The sequence below is a fragment of the Gigantopelta aegis genome, chromosome 6, assembly GCF_016097555.1.
Source record: "Gigantopelta aegis isolate Gae_Host chromosome 6, Gae_host_genome, whole genome shotgun sequence".
NCBI lineage: Eukaryota > Metazoa > Mollusca > Gastropoda > Neomphalida > Peltospiridae > Gigantopelta > Gigantopelta aegis.
This window is the reverse complement of record NC_054704.1, coordinates 23788221-23810035: the sequence shown is the minus strand read 5'-3', so window position 1 is coordinate 23810035 and position 21815 is coordinate 23788221. Positions and strand designations below refer to the sequence as shown.

The 21815-nt window shown below is 37.7% G+C and overlaps 1 protein-coding gene across 1 annotated transcript in view; it reads left to right on the top strand.

The window, feature by feature from the left end:
* Window positions 1-8474: 8474 nt before the first annotated feature.
* The window catches only part of LOC121375260 (calpain-15-like), a 32196-nt gene continuing 18855 nt past the window's right edge, over window positions 8475-21815 (top strand). The window contains exons 1-5 of the mRNA XM_041502630.1: window positions 8475-8649; window positions 12393-13924; window positions 14727-14941; window positions 17682-17865; window positions 19773-19917. Coding sequence (XP_041358564.1) covers window positions 12467-13924; window positions 14727-14941; window positions 17682-17865; window positions 19773-19917 — 2002 coding nt within the window. The 5' untranslated portion in view covers window positions 8475-8649; window positions 12393-12466. The remainder of the gene's footprint in view (window positions 8650-12392; window positions 13925-14726; window positions 14942-17681; window positions 17866-19772; window positions 19918-21815) is intronic.

Genomic DNA, 21815 nt, shown 5'->3' with positions numbered 1-21815 from the left:
CCAAACACATGCACCAGTTTACTCACGTACGTACATTTACTCACGTAAGTAAATACACTAAATCGTGTACATATACTTAGTAGGCCTATATTATTCCAGCATCTCCACGATGCCATGTAAAAGTATAGTTACTCATATGCCAACCCTTAGCAAAACTACCCACGTGTAATTCACTTGAGATTATGAAGGTTATTTGCAATTTTCACATGCTAATGAGGAAATGTCAGTTAGAAAAGCTGAAGGTCGAGGTTGAAATGAAACTAAATACAATTTTAACCAAAACTGATGATCCATGTATACATATATTAGCCAAAGAATAAGATCACGGTCATAACAGAAACGTATGTATACAATCATTCCCGTATCCAATTTCTTACACACTCGTTAAGAAGATCATTTGTTATTTATAAAAACACGCTACGTAGATTTAAACATATGCGGCTGGCTGATCCATATCATCCAATCAAATATGCGCGATATAAATTGACATCTTCGTGACGTATATATAGAGAATAATACCGTTAGATACCATTTATTTTACAATGAGTTATTTACATTTTAAACAACGATTTGTGAGATACATGGTATCGTCTTACAATTTTCTGCACACGCACCTGAATAGTTACTGATGGATGGATGGATGGATGGATGGGTGTAGACAGATAGGTAGATTGATAGATGGATAGATAAATAGATAGATAGAAGGACAGATAGACAGATAGACAGATAGATAGATAGATAGGGTGTTTCGCATCATCTTGTAATTACGGCAGGAGATCTTAGGGGTGAGCTTGTAGGAGCCAGTCATTCAGATTCCATTAAACCTGCGCTAAACATACATCTATGTGATATTTAAAAGTAGCATCCTGTTATGGGTCCATGTTCTGTGTATTAAAAAATCTACTCGTTTTTAATATATTCGCAATAAAAAGTCGCGTTTTTCCCATCGCTTGCCAAAACGCCTGTCGAATTCAAGGGCTAACTCACGTGACCCCGTGACGCACTAACCGGCACAATATGAAAGTTTGATTCGCAGCCTTTCAGACATTTTATTGGGAAGGTGGAACACGTGTATTTTTAAAACGCGAAAATTTTATTCTGTTGAATTTAATTGTATGGATGGAATATTCTTTTGGAGATAGTTTTCAAATGTAAAATATGGTGAACCATTGTTTAGTGTTTGGATGTATCAAAGCAGCAGCTTTTCCGAACTTTAAACAAACCGACAATCACAAGGTTTGCATGGAAGTGGTTCTTAAATAGAACCCGTGCGTAATGGAAAGGACCATCACATCTATAGTGACCACTTCATCCCTGAGGATTACGACAATTATTTAAGGTGGTCGATAAATATGACACCTATTTTTATTTTATTTTTTTAACATATTTGTTCCAAGCCTGTATCCCCACCGGCACATGTTCTACGATTGCGCATGCTACAGCAAACAAGAAACCACGACGAGCACGAGCTCAAAAGGGTGAGGGGGAGGAGGCGGGGAGGGTACAAGAGCAGGGGCGGCAGTGTAAAATATAGTGGTAAGGCTCAAGGTTGCCCGACTCTTCTTTCAAATTCAATTGAGAAGGACATTTTCACAGATACAACAAATATAACCCACAAAAGTGCCTATTTGAAAAGTGTTTCGGCCATGCGCCGTCCCTGCAGTGGCGTAGGGAGGGGGCCCACGGGAACACGCCCCACCCCCAGCCCCATCAAACCTTTTTTTTTTAACTTAAATTTTATGAAATCATACATAGGCCTACACATGTACATAGCGTGGGTTGCCCCCCCCCCCCCCATCCCAACATAAAATCCTGCCTACGCCAGTGGAGGGTACCAAGCCTAGAACGATAAAAAATATGGCGCTTGTATTTCATAATTAAATACAAACTTTATTTGTGCGAGCGTGTGTGTCTATATATATATATATATATATATATATATATATATATATATATACACACACACGCGCGCGCGCGCACACACGTTTGTATATATATATATATATATATATATATATATATATATATACACCCGCGCACGCACGCACAGTTTGTGTGTGTGTGTGTATATATATATATATGTATATATGTATATATGTGCATGTGCATGTGCATGTGTATATGTATATGTACTGACACACAATGAAAACGCAAAAACAACTTTTCATTGCAAATAACGACAAACTATTAATGAATTGATGGATAATGTAATATGACATTAATGACTGGCATTCATGAGATACATTCACATGGAAACATGGCCAGTTATCATCAGTAATCGAGTTGCATTCGTAATCAAAAAGTTCAACACTCCCCCCACCCCCCATATCAAGGTCAGTATCTGGTGTGTCCACCATTGGCCCGTGAGCATGCGTGAAGACGACGGGGAAAGGATTGGCACAAACATCTCAAATAAGCCACAGGAATGTTCGTCCACTCCTCCTGCAACGTCTGTGCAAGCTCAGCGACGTTACGCGGTGGTGGCTGGTGGTGACGTACACGACGTCCTAACTCATCCCACGTGTTCAATTGGGTTCAAATCTGGTGAAACGGCGGGCCAGTTCATAATGGTGATGCCGGCTTGTTGCGGGAATGCCTGGGTAATTATTGCTGTATGTGGACAGGCATTGTCTTGTTGGAACAGAAGGGGACCTCCTGGTCTTCGGTGACGGCGCAAAAGTGGCTGGAGAACTGGTCTTAGAATAACGTCAACATAACGCTGGGCTGTAAGGGCATTGTGGACAATGATGAGATCACTCCTGAAATCACAGTTGATTGCCCCCCATACCATCAGACAACCGCCGCCAAACCGATCACGTTCCCTCACACATCCGTCAGCGTACCGTTCATGGCGTCTCCTGTACACACGTACTTTTCCATCGGCAAAGGAGACAGAGAAACGGGACTCATCTGAGAAAACAATGCTCCGGTAAAAGGCTGGTGGATGTTTACCATTCTGGAGAGCACACTGTAGTCTCGTAGCACGATGCCGCGGTGTCATGATGTTACCGTTGTACGGGCATCTGCATCTGAGTCCAGCCGCTCCGAGTCGACGGATGACCGTCATCGGATGGATATGCCTTCCATGACGTCCTATCGTGTCAATTGCTTGTTGTCATCGTCGCAGGTCTGAACCGGTCACGGAGGTGGTGTCGTCGAATCTGCCGATCTTGGCGTGGGGTCGTAACGGGACGTTGACCAGGTCGAGGTCGATCACGGACACTCCCGGTCTGTTGATGACGTTCAACATGCCGTCCAATAGTTGATGGATGGACTTTGAAGGTCCTAGCAACTTGGCTTTGCGAAGTCCCCCCTTGAACCATGCCCAACGCTCGCTCCCTTTGTTCTTCTCTAAGTCGTGACATTCTTAATGTGACGAGGAATATGACACCGTTACGTGACTTTTATGTGTCCACATACTGGCATTTCACGTGCATTGCATGCAGCATGATTGAGCATGTAGTGAACGCATTTCACACCATTTTGTGTGTTTCTGTATGTATAACGAGAACAAAACCAGGATTAAAATCCAGACAAAAGTACCAATCAATGGCTTCCTCTCATAAATTGTTATTTTAAGTCCAGTTACAGTGTCTGGTTACCATATAATAATATCATGCACAAATATGAAATATAAGTTCAACTGCACTTTTAAAAAATTCGTGTGTGTTGGCTATGAACGGAGAACGTCAAAAGTATACGCTCGATTCGTCGCCTGTTCGGCCATTGCTCGGCAAACCACAAACGACAGCCTGTTGTCAATTTCAGTTAACAGATGCGTTTGCGGATTTGAAATTGTAGGGTTCGTCTCAAAAAATGAAATGAGAATTCTTGCGCTGTACAAAGAACGTTCGGTTGAGGATACGTAGGCCTACTATTCTTTCGTTAAAACCGGTTTTGATCTTGACAACGTACTATCGACAATCGTACCTTCCTATTTAAGAATTAATATTTTATAAAGTGTTAGTAGAACTTTCAAAGTTTAGTTTGTATAACACATTGATCATGTATATATTTTTAATAAAATATACTAAAGTAGAAAAAGACAGTTTTCACTTTTTAATTTTACGTGTGGTAAAATCGACAAATTCAAATAAATATTATTTCGTTTGGAAAGGGTAAAGTTAGTTTGTTTTGTTTAACGACCTCAGTGTTAGGGCACATTGATTTAATAATCATCTGCTTTTGGATGTCAAACGTTTGGTAATTTTGACATATAATCTAAGAGAGGAAACGGGATCATGTGCAGGGGGAAGGGTATTGGGGGTCGAAACACTTCCCTGACCGAGATAAAAAAAAAAATGAAATATATTTTCTGGGGGAACATGGCCCCATATAAACTTCGCTCAACGCAGTCTATAACCCCCAACCCCGCTGAAATCCCTGCACACGCGCCTTGGAAACCCACTACATTTTAAAAATATTTATTTATGATTTTTATTTTATTTTTAGCAAAGGATCATTTATATGTACCATCCCACAGACAGGATATCACATACCATGGCATTTTATATACCAGTCATGGCGCACTGGCTGGAACAATCCCGCCGATGGGGATCGATCCTAGACCGACCGCGCTCTTCAAAAAACCCCAAAAAAAAACCCCCACATTTTTAGGTCTAAGTAATGAATAGAAATAACATATAGTCTTCATAAATGTTACGTATATCGAACATACCGCCCTCTTCCTCTACCCTTAGAGCGTTACTTAATTATTAACACCCCCTTACATGTAACGCGTATGTCAACCGCTGGTCACAGTCAAAATTTCAAGGCAAATCCTCCACCAACCCCTGGAAATGGGAATGGCAACTCATTTAACGTGCCCATATCCACAGAGGTTCAGGCACGCCCACCCCGGACTTAGCCTCTGACTTCGCCAGTGACCAATTCCGGGACAGGAGGGGACCCCTGGAAATGGGAATGGGAACTCTATTTACGTGCCCATATCCACAGAGGTGCAGGCACGCCCACCCCGGACTTAGCCTCTGACTTCGCCAGTTACCAATTCCGGGACAGGTATTGTACCATACCTCTATGGATATAAATATATTTTGGAGGTATGAGACGAACCTCAATCAAGACAGTTAAATTTGTTCAAAATCACGTGAGAAGCTCAGCGCCTGCGCAAATTGCGTAAACTCCCAGTTCTCCTGGCGTCCCGCTATTTGAAAAAAACATGCTGACCATTGGGTTTGCAGTTGACCTAGATAATGTAGATAAGCGAGCATTGCGAAACTATAGCGATGTGGTGGGCCTTTTATGTACCAAACAGAACTGGATCATCTATTCTAAATGCTTAAATAATAAAAATATTCCAGACACTGCAGCTTTAATCACAACAAAATATTGAAAAATATGTTTTGCGTTTTCATTGTGTGTCAGTATATATATGAACCGAACATGGTGGGGGGCATTAAATTTTATAAATAATGTTTAACATACTATAAAGATTAAACATTTCTATGCTATTACTGGATATATATAAAATAAAAAAAAGGACAAGATTCTCAGGAGGGTACGGCCCTGCCCCCCCCGGAGGGTACGGCCCTGATTTCAGCACAGCACTACACCTTCAACGTCTATCGACTGTCAATATAGGGGTTTTCTTGACGAGATGCAACCCATCTCGTCCCTTTAAGCTGTGCATCCAAACGGCCTTAACGAGGCCACTCGCGTGGACATATCGATCGGACTTTAAACTTTTAGATCTGCGTTCAAAATTTTATGTCGAAATTACTCTCTCTTTTTTTTAAATATTATTAAATACTAGTAGTCCGATCCTCTCTTCTTTCTCTTAGTTAATTTTGGACTGTCCTTCTAAAATGTTCCAAATTATATAAATATTCGGCCGAGCAGTCAATTCTTTTTTATTTTTGGCTTGTAACCTTTTTATTTTTTTTATTTATTCTATTAACTTTTTTACTAATTACTATTTTCAAAATTCTGCCCATTTTCAACCCCAACCCCCCCCCCCCCCCCCCATCCCGAGTCAGGCCACCGATCTTATCGGAGGTCGGACTCGGTATGGGCGTGTTCGAAACCCTAGTGGTATATGGGCACGTTAAACTAGTTATCATCATCATCTACACTGGCATGCGATCATACCTATACTGTCTGCCAGTGGTCGCCTTTTAAACAATGACGGCATTTCCCCAGTAATTAGGATACCACAGAAAGTGTTATGAAATAATCGCGACTCTTTGAAAGCTTATTAAACAATGAACAACACCTGTAGTAACGGGTGTAGGTAGCAAGATAAATCGTATTTATTATTTGTATGTGTTCATACCTGCATCATACTGATCTGTCTAAAACAATAAATTCATGTGATATTAATCAATAAAATAATGTTATTATTCTGCTTGTTGTTTTAAATGCGTTCTGATCTGAACACATATTTTTATTACAGTCAAATGTTAATATCCCACTTTCAAAAGTCGAGATTGAACTGGAGTCCTCCTTCTCACAGGTACTGAGGTAGGTAGGTAACTAGGTTAACGTGCTTATATATCATTTTCTCACCAATCGAGATACCATTCGAGTAGATGTACAAATGTTATGAGACCAAAATGTCCAAACTAGCGTCCGTTAAAGAATCATCTGTTTTTCGAAAAATCATTCTCTGATGTTGGCATGTTGACCTACTAACAGAAGACCGGATGCTACGTCACAGGTCTGATGCGGGTCAAATCGACTGAGCATTGGATATTTTCCCCCCAAGTGTTTTACAGTCACTTTATTAATAACTGGGATGGTATTTTTGTTTTTTATTTTTAATACTGTAATGTTTATGTATTTGTTTTATATACTGTGTATTAATAATGTGCCATGATTGTGGACCTTTAAGTAGAGCTCAGAATGTCTCAAAATGATGGCACCACATATCCACACATGCCAGCTAATATTGATGTCCTTGAACTTGTATCTACTATGGTTACACCCACTCCCATTGAAACATCAGACTATCAGAGAAAACAGTTGTTTCATATGCAAATATTTCCATAGGACTCTTGTGATCCAATGATGAGAATGTGGCATCCATTAATGATTAATGACTTACTTCGGTTTATCATCCTTAGGAACCACCAACCTACTTGTCCACTGGGACATTTAATATAGCATGTACAATAGTCGATGCATACTTTATATGGCTTACTTTTCTTTGATATAACAACATTTTATATCTTCAGAAGTCATAGGTAGAGCTTCCCTGACCCCCCCCCCCAACCCCACACACACATTCCGAAACGTTGCACTATTTAAAGTCGGAAACATATAATTTTTTTATTTCATGAATAAACTCCCAAAGAATCAAAGTAAAGATCTGTGGTACTATATGTATATTTAAGACAGTAGGCCCATATAATCTACATAATGACACTTTTGTCGTCTGAAATTTGATATTGGCTATTTTAACACTAGACGCGCGTTAGCGGTATGTTCGTATAAAACAGAATGGGGGCTAGAAGACACTCGAGCTAATATGGGGAAAGACTAAATCCAGTGAGAGCGTGTCACCAACAGTCAATTTGATATGTACAATGGAGAGTACTCGATTGACGTGCTTGCGTGGGTTAATAATAATAATATAATATAATAATAATAACTTTATTTAATGAGGGTGACAGGTTTAGCACAAGCTAATCTTCCACTTAGCCCTCAACAATACACTGAAACACTGGAAAAGAAAATACATATATACTAAGTACGATACTATTATAATAAATGCATACATACATATTGACTAGAGAAAACATATTTAACAGACATCTGTTAGTTGTGTAATATTGACACTAAAATCTGACACTAAAGGATGATTGAACCACCTCGGTGGATCCATTCAGCTGATTGGGTGTGTTTTTTTCGTTACAACCAGTGCACCACAACTGGTCAACGGGCGTGGCATGTGCTTTCCTGTCTCTCGGAAAGTGCATATAAAAGATCCCTTCATTGCATTGGGGGAAATGTACCGGGTTTCCTTTGGTGAAGTCCTACGAATCAAAATTACCAAATATTTGACATCCAGTAGCCGATGATTAATTAATCAATCTGCTCTAGTGGTGTCGTTAAACAAAACAAACTTTAATGTACCATAGAGTTCACTTATTTTTTTTCAATCAGTATACATAAACGCCCCAATCATTTCAAAAGGTATACTTATGGGGAAAAAATAAAGGAACATATAAATATACGATTCAACCAGACTGCCGGAATACTAGTTCCTAATGATTTGTTCAAATCGAATATGCTTATTAATGGTTAGGGTTGCTGGGATCCAAATAATAGATGGTTATTATTCGGTATGTTTAACAATACATAGACCGGCCGTATTGGTATTAGTATTGGGTCTTTAGCGTATACCATTGTAAATGGATTTAGTTATAACCTTTTTCATTGGTTGATGTTTTGACACATTTGAACCAATCAAGATTTCCATTAGCTGTTTCGGTTTTGTTTGAGGAAGAGAAATGTGCGTAATCGTGCATTGGATTGTGTATTTTTTTACGTGTTGTAGTTGCTTAATTAGAGATATATGCTAATGTTATGTTGTGATAGTAATAAAGATATGTCTCCATAGGCATTATGACCAATCTTTCTGTTTTTTTAAAGTTAACATAACAAACGTCTGAAGCAATTCATTTTTCGGTACGTAGTGCTTTTATTTAATCTAAATCTGTCTGTTTCCATGTAAATTTAAGAGTGGCAGGCCATTTTGAAAAAGAAAAGATGGAATTCATTGATTTTGTTAAATTATAATCCCACCAGCCTTTGTGAGTAATATCATTTCACAAAAAGAAAAGAAAACTTGTGAAATTACCCACAGGGAATTCCCCAAACAACAGCTGAAAATTTATTCATCATTTCATGTGAAGTGAAAATGAAACAGATACAGTTTAAATGTTTTAATTTGGTATCCTCATTAGTACACATTACTTGAAACTGTACTACTTACAGGAAATGGTGTACGTGCATGCTCAGTGTTGTCAGCTAACTTGATATCAACAATATTTACCTTTTAACATACTTTTCAATGGGTAATAAGGTAGTCCGGAGAGAAATAGAAAGTGTGGTTCTTTCTACGTCCCAATCTTGTTACATACCCTATATATAGCCTGTATTAAAAACTTGTGGTGGCAAATTTTCCACCTTGGTACTTTTATCATTATTAACAAAATAAATCTTCATCGACAACCTTAAAGGTCCACAATCATGGCACATTATTAATACACAGTATATATAAAAAATACATAAGATTACATTATTAAACATAAAAAACTAAAATACCACCCCAATTATTAATAAAGCGACTTTTTTTTAAAATGCTCGGGGGGGGGGGTGGGGGTGGTGGAAACACTGATCCAGTCAATTTGTCCCGCATCTGACCTGTGACATAGCATCTGGTGAATTCCACTCATTCATTAGTAGGTTAGCATAGCGACAGCATGTAATGATTCTTTGGAAAATAGGTCATTCTTATCGGACGTTAGTTTGGACATTTCAGACTTGTCGCATGTGTCTATTTATTCTAATGCTACCTCGATTGGTGAGGAAGGAGGAGAAAATCTGTTAGGGGTACTTACCTATCAGTTTGAACCGGAGTACACCGACGATGATCCGGCGAGCCAAATGCGGTCAGCCTATTTGCAGCTCGGAGCCCGAACGTCACCCAGAGACAAAAACAAAGCCCGAATGTTAATGCTGAGGTGTACATTGTTCATATTTGGCTCAAAGATATATCTCAACATGATGCATTTATATATGTTGAAAAAATAAATGTAGGAAAAATATTTTTAAGAAAAAATCGCATTAACATTCGGTAGGCCTCTCTGTTTTTGTCTTCGGGCGATGTTCAGGATTTCGTTATGTACAGCCCGAACATGACATGGTAATATGACATAGTCTTAGATAACCTGACATTTGGACAGTTATGATCACACTTAGCTATCGGAGATAACTGTATCTATAGCAAAAACATGGAATGGCTGCTTACAGCATGGTAAAGGGACAGGATTTAGCTCAGTCGGTTGAGTGCTCACCTGAGCTGCTTCCCTTGCAGGATCGAACCACCTTGGTGGATCATTCAACTGAATTTTTTTTCTCGTTCCAACCAGTGCACCACAACTGATCAAAGGCCGTGGTATGTGCTTTTCTATCTGTTGGAAAGTGCATATAAAAGATCACTTTTTACTAATGGAGAAATATAGTGGGTTTCCTCTGATGTCAGAATTACCAAATGTTTGAGATCTAATAACCAATGATTAATTAATGTGCTCTAGTGCTCTGTTACCAGCCTCGGTGGCGTTGTGGTTAGGCCATCGGTCTGCAGGCTGGTAGGTACTGGGTTCGGATCCCAGTCAAGGCATGGGATTTTTAATCCAGATACCGACTCCAAACCCTGAGTGAGTGCTCCGCAAGGCTCAATGGATAGGTGTAAACCACTTGCACCGACCAGTGATCCATAACTGATTCAACAAAGGCCATGGTTTGTGCTATCCTGCCTGTGGGAAGCGCAAATAAAAAATCCCATGCTGCTAATCGGAAAGAGTAGTCCATGTAGTGGCGACAGCGGGTTTCCTCTCAAAATCTGTGTGGTCCGTAACCATATAACCGTAAATAAAATGTGTTGAGTGTGTCGTTAAATAAAACATTTCTTTCTTTCTTTCTAGTGCTTTGTCATTAAATAAACTAACTTTAACAACGCTATACGCAAAGATTCCCACTCTAATACAAAAATAAATCCTGTATTTGATGCTAAATACCTTTACATTGATAATTTTTTGAGTTCACAGATATTTCACGTTGTAACCACTAACATACACACTACATTTAGGTGCATTTTGCTTGTCCAAGCAGATTTTCATTTGTCAGGACAAGGACTCTTAACAGACAAGTCCTTATTTTGAACACTGAATATATGTGTAATTTGAATACAAATTTGTAGAGCTGGGTGGTGTATCATATATACTGTTCGGTATGGGTATCACGTCTACTGAAATTTCGGTATTGAAAAATGTTTCCCGACATTTAGTACAGCACTAACAATATATCTGACAAATGCAAAATGGGTTGGGTATAAATCAGACGAGAACCTTGTGTATGGAATTTAATTTTATTTATATGAAATTAGCAGATGAGCCTTAATTCGGGCATGCACTTTAAGCCGTGTCAATACCAAATATCATACTGATAAATTGGCCAAAAATACCGATACTAAATCTCAAATTTCAATAGCGCCCAGCTCTACAAATTTGGTAGTTTTTAAAGTTAGAAGTAGACATTCATTGAATTTTATACAATTTATTGTAATGGACAAAAGACACACTACATGGTCTCACATTCACAAGTATATACCGTTAGTTACAGGTAGTCCAGAAATTCATGTAGGGTTGAAAAATATGCTAGTTCAAACTTTATTATATCACAACAATTTACCCATAACAGCTTGAGATTTGTTGGGGACTGTTGGTGCAAATTTCCAACCATGGTGAAATATTTTTTATTGAAATAAATAGTGTATGTTATGTGTGCAAACAAAATGTGTGTGCGGATCTTTCCCAACTAAAATACTACAATAAATAATTAATATAATCAGGTGAACAGGGCTGCAGAATTGCACTCACCCACTCACCCGAAATAGTAAAAAAAAAACCTTCTGGGCAAATGTCAAACCCACTAGCCTGTTGGGTGACTCACAATTTTGAGTTTTGTGATATTGACTTCCGAATTCATAAAACGTTTTGTACACTGCACAGTGTTATCTGTAATGCAAAGTCGTTGGCATTTTAACTTTGCTAACATTGCGAAAACAAGGCCAAAGTTTGGAAATCCCTGCTTGTTTATGACTTGGCTTAGTGTTTATTTATAGCATATTTTCACTCATTTATAGCCTTCTTTTAAAGAAACATTAATTTTTTTTCTATCTTTCTCTATCTCTATCTTTTTGGTTCGATATGTGAATCATACAAAACGTCATAAAAACTATGCGCTGACAGTGGATTTTTTGCCTGAGGTGTTTCGAGTGGGTTTTCCAGTCTCATCTATGTTCGTAAATTTTCGGATAAGTTGAAGGCATTTGATCAGCACACCGATTGGAGTATGCTTCTTTGAATTGAAATGAGATTTTAATTTTCTTTTTCCTCACAGTTTGTGTTTGAATTAACTATATTTAAATTAAATTAAATATATATCATTCTACAGGCCTGGGTGAAAACTGAAACCTACATGTACTGGTACTTTGTTGCACTATTTTTTTTTAATTTCCTCCTGTACTTGCAAAGTACAATGAACCTACATGTGTATTCAACATGAATTGATATAATTTGTGATTAATTTTTTCTGTACATATATATGTGTAATTTAATAATACCATTTTTGCTCTATTTCCTTAGGTTGTTACATGCAAATGTATACTGAAACCAAATAAAGATGTACTTGAGAAATGAATTGACATCTGACATTTGGTATGGCTGAATCAATGGACATTGATACAATCAACAGTTGGGAATCCGAGTCTTTATCAGTTTTAGATAATGTGAAATTGATTTCTTGTAAGACGTCTGAAATTCAAACCAAGGTAACCATGGACAATCATAAGAAAGTACCTGTAGATGACGTTGATGGTTCTGGAGGTAAGACAAAAGACAATGATATTAAACATTCAACAAAACGGGTTGTGAAAGACAAATCAAAAGACGCACCAGTTGCTGCTCCTTCCATGCAGAAGATGTCACTAGGGAACAAAGACAAACCTGTGAAAGAGAAATCCACCAAAAACAATGTTCCCGAAGCACCAAATTCGAAAACAAAATCATCCGATAATAGCAATGCTCCTAATAGTTCTACATCCGGAGAATGGACATGCAGTAAATGCACACTACACAATCCTGCCACGGCATCACAGTGCAGCATGTGTGAGGCACACAGAGTGTCCAGAGTTCCCACCTGCGTTCCAGAATTGATGGATGTGGATCCGGTCCTTCCATCACTGAGGCGAGGAGAGCCAGATGGTCAAGAAGAATTGACCAGATCTCAGGCACCAATGCAGCCAGCTGTAAATCCTACTGCAGCCAAGGTTGGCAAGAAGACATCCCAGACAGCATCGGATTCAAAATCTTCAACCTCTTCGGGTGGTAAAGCTGCTGCTGGCATGGCTGCAGCATCCTCTTCAGTTAGTCAGAGCAGTGTTGGTACTGCAGCATCAAATTCTTCAGGCAATCAGAAGACTACTGGGTCAGCAGCAGCAGCAGCATCATCTTCAGTTCAGTCTGATGAGTCCGAGTGGACATGTCGGAGCTGTAGCTACTCCTGCAATCCATCCTGGATGAAGGACTGTGATATGTGTGGCACTCCCAGGGAACAGAGAAGTACTGCTCCCATGACTCCAATAGAATTTATACAAGATTCCGTCAAGTATTTTCACAAGTCTCCAACTGATGTGTCGCAGACTGGCCCCAAAACGTCTATCAGCCCAGGAGGTGATGTGTGGGCGTGCGATGTCTGTACATACGAGAATTCTACTCACCATAACGTTTGCTTCATGTGCGGTGGCTCAAAGACATCTGGGCACACCGAACTGCAGTGGACTTGCTTACAGTGTACATTTTTAAACGACAACGACAGAACCAAATGTAAAGTCTGTGGCGTGGAAAGAGAAGGAACATCCTCTGACTCATCGCCCAGACAGCCTGCGAAAGCCGGTGTATGGAAGTGTTCCATTTGCACATACAATAACGACAATGCCACGAAACAGTGTAAGATGTGCAACACGTCGAAGTTGAAACCACCTCGGCCAAAGCCTCCGGTGACGGCACTGCCTGGAACTCTGCAACGTCAGGAGAGTTGTTTGATGGAGGACATGAGGCGACTGGAGGAGAGGGAGGCTCAGGACCAGTGGCAGTCCATCACAGCATTTTGTAAACAGGTGAGCTTAGTGGAAATTTTAACGGCGCTGACCTTTGTTTAGTAGTTATTTAGTGTAAAATATTTAATCTGCAGTAAACTTTGGAAGAGGGAATGTGTGTGTATAATTTGGTATTGTTTGTTGTGAAATTTATTACCACACATTACATTTATTCAAATTCACATGTCACAATATTAATCCAGTTTAATTATACTTTATTTCCTGTTATATTAGCTGTAATTTCTTTTTTGACTGTTAACTTACACATAACTTACAAATTTCATGCTTAAATCATCATTTTTGATTGCCCCACAGTTTATAGTACCTAAAATATTTAGAAAAACATGAATGAGCCAGAGGTTATCCTGAAAATTGGTTTGTGGGTCAGTAGGTTGGTTGTTACTTTAAACACATTGTAAAAAAAAGAAAAGAAAAAAAGAAATAAGTTACAGAAACAGATAAATGGCAGTCGAATTTCAGGCTGTACCATACTTTTATTATTCACTTGAGGGTTTGATTTGTTTATTCCCCATATTTGTTTTTTAATAAATTGTTTTAAAACAATGCTTTATAAATACAATTACATTGTCACAAAATATATATATATATATAGGTAATTTCATTTAATGTATTAATTTGGTGATGAAAATGTACAATTTTTATGCATCATCATGATTTAATCATTGTGAGAAAAGCCCCAGAAGGACTTTGATGATTTACTGATAGCTTTAATATATACTATTTTAAATTAAAAAGATGCTAATCTGTGTATCTTAATTTGAATTGTTAATACATTGTATGTGATCTAACACTAATTTTTCAGAACAATATAGTCTTCATAGATGATTCATTTCCACCATCGCCAAAGTCTCTGTTCAATGATCCAAAGAAACCTTTTTATTCTTCGCCAATCCGCTGGTTGCGAGCAAACCAAATAAAAGTTGGTGACTCGAGCATGGGCGAGTCTCGACAGCCATGGGTTGTGTACCGAACACCGATGCCAGAAGACATATCACAAGGAACTTTAGGAAACTGTTGGTATGCTTAGTTAAATGAGTTTTATCTGGGGTTTTTTACTCAAATTATATGCTTGTATGTATGTATGTATGTATGTACGTATATATACTAGTACATATAATCACAGGGTATGCACTTGGGATATTTTTTGACTGGCCATTCGGGCCACTCACAGCAACACTTTGACTCGCCCATACAACTTTTGAATGGCCCGCGACCGAATTTCGTTTTAAAAAAGAACTTACTTAAATTGCACTTTAAAAACATGTTATCATATCATACAAACAATAATAACAACACAAAAGAAGGAAACAGAACTTGTTTTTGTTTTATTACAAACTGTTGTAATTAAATTCTAATTATTATGTTGTCACGGGACCCACACAGTCAAACATCTGGAATGTTTTACCAGTCAGGTCTTGGAATGAATAAGGTGCTTTTATGACCCTATGACGAGGAATTAAAAACTAAATACTAAGCTGGTAGTAATCTATACAAACAATCACATCCACTACAGAAATAAACATACAACACAAGTTAAAGGCATAATTATCACTATTTAACGGGAGCAGGTCAACTCGGCCGAAAACCAACTCGCCCCCAAGTTGGTCAACTCGCCCCACACTGTTTAGTCAACTCGTATCGTTGATATTTTGAAAATTAATATACCAACATTTTAAGCTGATGTGCATTAAATATTGTTAAATATGCACACCAGTCGGGAGTCCAAAAGCCTTGCCTGATCATTCCTTTAAGGACATAAGGGACAAACTCACAAACGTTAAATTAGGCTTGACAGTTCATTATAATAGATTATTTATCCGATATTAAGACCTCCCCAATATAAAACCATTTAATAAGCGGTGGTAATAGCGGAGTTTCACTGCAGTAATATTAATAAATAAAATGACACAAAATTTGTAGACGTCGATTTTTTATTTTGTCATAATTATTTATGGACAGTAAAGTTTGAGGTGAGTTGTCCGAACACTCAGGCGAGTTGGCTTTAGGGCGAGTTGACCAGCATTCCTATTTAACACTTGTACATGCACAGGCAATGATAGCTGCTGTTGACATCGTTGGCAGTGACGATTGGGTGTTTGGTATAGTAGACTTGGTATATTCCGCCGTAAGAAACGAAAACGTTCCAACACAATGTATCTTCGGAAAACCTCGGGCTCGTAAACAAAATCTGTTTGCGAAACATACGGTAGCGAAATGTGACGAGTTGTTTCGATTGTAACTAAATGGAAAGTAAAGATGGACATGGCCGAGGTGTTCCGATTGAACCTACGAATACAGTTACGTGGCTGAGGTTTTCCGAATACATAATCAAAACCGACCGAGGCATTCCGAATGGTTTTAGACTGTTCGATAACTGACTGAAAACAATAAATAAAAAATAACTTGCCGATCTCTTACAAACATTAGTTATTTGCGTTTTGATACATAATACAATATGCGGAAATTTTTGGTCGCCAAGCGGGCGACACGTGATGAGGTTTTGACTCACCATGGGTGATAGGCAACCGTAAAGTGCATACCCTGTAATCATAAAAGATTTTAAAAGAATGCATGATAGAAGTATGATATACAGTCACATTAAGTAACGGAAGATAACCATATTGATAGAAATAAGCAAAACTGTTTACTAGTCCACCGGACAAGTGCATCTCGAAATCTACTTGTCCGCCAATATTTACACTTGTCAAAATAAATGGTTTGTTTCATTCAAGTGCAAGGACGATGTTTTGTACTGCTCAAAAGTGAAACTGTATTGACAACCATGGAGATAAAATTTGTTTGTCTAAGCACATTTTTACTTGTCAGAACAAACAAACAAGTGCTTATTTCGAACACTGGTGCATTGTACTAACATTCACATAGCCAGGAGTCTGTAGCACATAAATTTTTTCTGTATGTGATGCCAGAGGCCAAAGCTCAGTCTGACAGTCTTCACCGTGAGCAAATCAAGGCCAGCTGAAAATCACTTTCACAGTTTATAGGCGAGCTATAGCAGAATTTCAAATAAACATTATTTAAAATATTATTGCAAGCCGATCATTTGGCAGTTTTCTTAAAATTGTCCATGCGAGTGCAGAGTATCATGAGTGATCTCTAACCTTTTGTAGCAAACATTGACATGGTGTGTGTATGTATGTACACTAGTGGGCAGGACGTAGCCCAGTGGTAAAGCGTTCGCTTGATGCACAGTTGATCTAGGATCAATCCCCATCGGTGGACCCAATTGGCTATTTCTCGTTCCAGCTAGTGCTCCACAACTGATGTAACAAATGCCGTGGTATGTACTATCCTGCCTGTGGGATGGTGCATATAAAAGATCCATTGCTGCTAATCAAAAAGAGTAGCTGATGAAGTGGCGACAGCAGGTTTCCTCTCTCAATATCTGCGTGGTCCTTAACCATGTCTGATGCCATATAACCGTAAATAAAATGTGTTGATTGCATCGTTAAATAAAAATTTCCTTCCATGAGTATGTACAGTATACTATGTATTTTTTCAATCAATTTAGTAGGTATTTAGATTTTTGTGGTTTTTCAACAAGACAAACATTTACTATAAAGATGTCATTATTTTACAGGAAAAATCTATATATTCTGTAATGTTTTAAATCAAATACTTTACAGTTTTATTCTTTGTTAAATTACTGTGTGAGTAGTTATGTATAACATTACTAAATATTATATTCATGTATGTTAAAATAAATACCTATAATATTGTTATACATATTTAACTCCAGGTTTCTGAGCTCTCTTGCTGTGTTGGCTGAGAGGCCAAGCCTTGTGGAAAGAATCATTCTGACAAAGGACGTTTGTCCTGAGGGAGCGTACCAGGTCCGTCTGTGTCACGATGGCAAGTGGAAAGTTGTGTTGATAGATGATCATTTTCCCTGCACCGAGCAAGGCGTGCTTGTATTTTCACAGGTTGGTACATCACACCACATTCTTTATTCCTTGACATAATAGTGCATTGTTGTAATGGTTTAATAGCTTTGTGATTGCATGTTTATGTTTTTTTTATATAGAATCTATTTTCATGAATTGTTTTATTTTCGAGTATTAAAAAAAAGTGAAAATAATAAAATGACATGAAAATAAAACCCCCAAATAACATGCAAAAATAAAAAGGCTTTAAAGTGTAAGTTTATATGGATTGCTTCATGGACATAGTTACATTCTATCGAATTGTCTGAATGGTATATAGACATGTGTTTAGTTCTTGGAGATGCCAGTAACTAAACTATTATAAATGGGATTTCACTTGCATAACATTTATATATAAAATGTCCCTTGCTGTTAATGGAAAAATGTAGCAGGTTTTCTCTCGGGTCTTGAACTTAACAGCGGCACTGATGGCAATTACCGTAGTTGCAATATGATTTGCCGTCGATCAGGAGCTTCACCAATGGCAGTTTTTTGTCGACGGATACAAATTATTGCTGTTGATTGAATGAAATATATTTGGTTTTTATATTTGTTGCAAAAGTTACTGATTTACAATTGCCTTTGGCAGGCTCAAAATTGCCGTCGGTAAGCATTTTATCTATGGCAAACACATTTCAAAATTTCAGCAGGTTCAAGCCTTGTGTGGTTAAACAAAACCTTTAAGAACGTTTTTCATTTCTTTAAAGGTAGGGTCAACTCCAACAAGAGCCTTATGTGTTGGAAAGATGCATACCCGGACCACCAACACATACTGACACTTTAGCAAATTAAAAATGCGTAATTTTAGAGTTAATAAAAAACCATGATTATTCCTGCTAACTGGGGGCAGCCATTTTGTTTCGTTTTTGTGACGTCCGGTGGGATAGCTTGGGGCGAAGTGATGTCAGCTCCTGACCATCTCCTGTATGTACAATGTAAACAAAAGCAGTAATTTTCGACAAGGCGCTTCTCTTTGATCAACCTGACTTGTAAAACAGCATAAATGACGCAATAATATAATAAACTATTTAACTAAATATATTTCAAGTTGCATTAACGGAACAAAATGGGGTTATAGTATTTTTCTCTGTTAATAATCCAAAGGAAAAATGTACACTATTAGGCCTATTGATATGCTACGTTGGAGCAAAAACGACAACCCACGATACCCAAGTGATGATTTTTTTTCTTTGGGACTACGTAATTGGTCAGTTCTGTGGTTTTAGATGGAAAAGTCTACTTAATCAATACAGTAATAAACCATGTCCATTACAATTTTAGGGGCGACAGGTAATATTCCACAATACCGGTATGTATTTTTGTGTCTAGACAGCGTCAATTAACTGGCTCGTCTGGTTACCAATCACATACACACCTGCCAATCAGGAATTACAGGTAGAAGCAACTAACAGCATAGACCAATTAACTAAGAAAGCACTCCGTGTATCATTTCAGTACGTAGGTTAATGCATGGGCAAAACATTGTTAATTGTTTCGACTTGTTGTGTAGCCGCTTTGACAATGGTATTTTATTTTGTATTGAATAATAATATATATATAGTACTGGATATACTTATTACTGGCTTACTGGGATGTGTATTATTACAGAACATTGCAATGTATGACTATTTATCATCCCGCAAAAACCAGGTAGATTGTGTTTCTCTAGTTCTAAGGCTCATTCCTGATGTGACGCGTTAAGCATTACGTAACCACCAGCTCGCCAGAGGGCGTACTCACTGAGATGGTACAAAATGGCTGCGCCCGTTATATATAATAGCCGTCACATTTAACCGTTTTATTAATTAACTATACGATTATACGTGTTGATATTAAGCAATAATGTGCATTATATATCGTTAAATATGCATACCAGGCCAAATGCCTTAATTGTCCTCTCCTTTAAGGCCAAGAGGAGACAACTGTGGGTTCCTCTGATAGAGAAGGCTATGGCTAAACTACATGGCTGTTATGAGGCGCTGGTTGCTGGTAAATGTATTGAAGGTCTTGCTACTCTAACTGGTGCTCCATGCGAGAGTGTCGCTCTTCAAGGTAAATCGGGTGTTTCGTCTGTTATTGACTAGTAGGAGTGATTACTGACTACTGGGAGTGATTACTGACTAGTGGGAGTGATTAATGACTAGTGGGAGTGATTATTGACTACTGGGAGTGATTACTGACTAGTGGGAGTGATTAATGACTAGTGGGAGTGATTATTGACTAGTGGGAGTGATTAATGACTAGTGGGAGTGATTATGACTAGTGGGAGTGATTATTGACTAGTGGGAGTGATTACTGACTAGTGGGAGTGAGTGGGGGAGTGATTACTGACTAGTGGGAGTGATTATTGACTAGTGGGAGTGATTATTGACTAGTGGGAGTGATTAATGACTAGTGGGAGTGATTATTGACTACTGGGAGTGATTATTGACTAGTGGGAGTGATTAATGACTAGTGGGAGTGATTATTGACTAGTGGGAGTGATTAATGACTAGTGGGAGTGATGAATGTCTAGTGGGAGTGATTATTGACGAGTGGGAGTGATTAATGACTAGTGGGAGTGATTATTGACTAGTGGGAGTGATTAATGACTAGTAGGAGTGATTAATGACTAGTAGGAGTGATTAATGACTAGTAGGAGTGATTAATGACTAGTAGGAGTGATTAATGTCTAGTCGGAGTGATTATTGACTAGTAGGAATGATTATTGACTAGTGGGAGTGATTATATATTGACTAGTGGGAGTGATTATTGACTAGTAGGAATGATTAATGACTAGTAGAAGTGATTAATGACTAGTAGGAATGATGCGAGCATATGTTATTGTTTAAACTTAAATTATTTTAAAGAACTTCATGTAAACAATAGCAGTGTTATTCTTTTAATGAAGAATTGTCATATGACAAAAACAAATTAAGCAAAAAAAAATTTGGTTAGGCATTAGTTAATTTTCTATCATTAGCTTAATACATTTAATTTGTGTATTTCTGACAGTTTCAATTAATTTTTGATGATTGTATGTTCATGATAAAAATATTTTTCAATCTGTTCTTGGAAGATTTAATGGACTATCCTGAGTCTTTAGCCTTAGCAAATCTTTGTTCTCCTCAACAAAATAAAGACACATCCTGCTTTTTCCTTTTTTTTAAAACCTTTTCTTACCTGATGTTGGTGAGAACCAACCTGATGTTGGTGAGAACATCATTTGTTATTTTTTATAACACATATAGTGTTAACACACATACGTGCAATAACATTTTAAAGACATACGACTGGCTGCTGCTAGGTGATGACCAGATCACCAATGCCATACCATCCAATGAAAAAAAAAAAACATGGTCAAATTGATCACTCTGTGACATACAAATTAACCTGTAATTGGCTTGTCTGTGATGCACAAGTTAACTATAAGTGTAGGGCCATACATAAGTTTTAGTTGGAAAAGGCGATTAAATTTATTTTAAATAATAAATTTGTATGTACAACATTATTTTAGACAAAAATTTATATTGAGATACTACAAAACATATGATGTCCTGAAATGCATTGGATATAGACCAGGGTTTCTGCCAGCGGGTAAAACAGCTATGGCACCATACTCAATTTTTTTGGCAGATTTTATTATTTTAAGTTAACTTTAAAAAAAATATTAATTACTCTTATCATTACTCTATACTTTTCTTAACCCTAACACTAAATTGAACCCATTTTCTTTCTGGGTGAGGCCCATTCAACTCCATAGCACCGAATCCAAAAATTTATTTCTGGCGGAAACACTGTAGATATATTCATATTCTAAAAAAAAAAATTGTAAGTAAATTGTAATTTTAATAATTTCAAAATATTTTATTTTAAAAAATCTTTTTAAAGTAGCTACAAACTCAGAAAAGTCCCTTTGATAATATATATAATTTACGGTCATCATATTATATGTACAATAATAGTTCCTA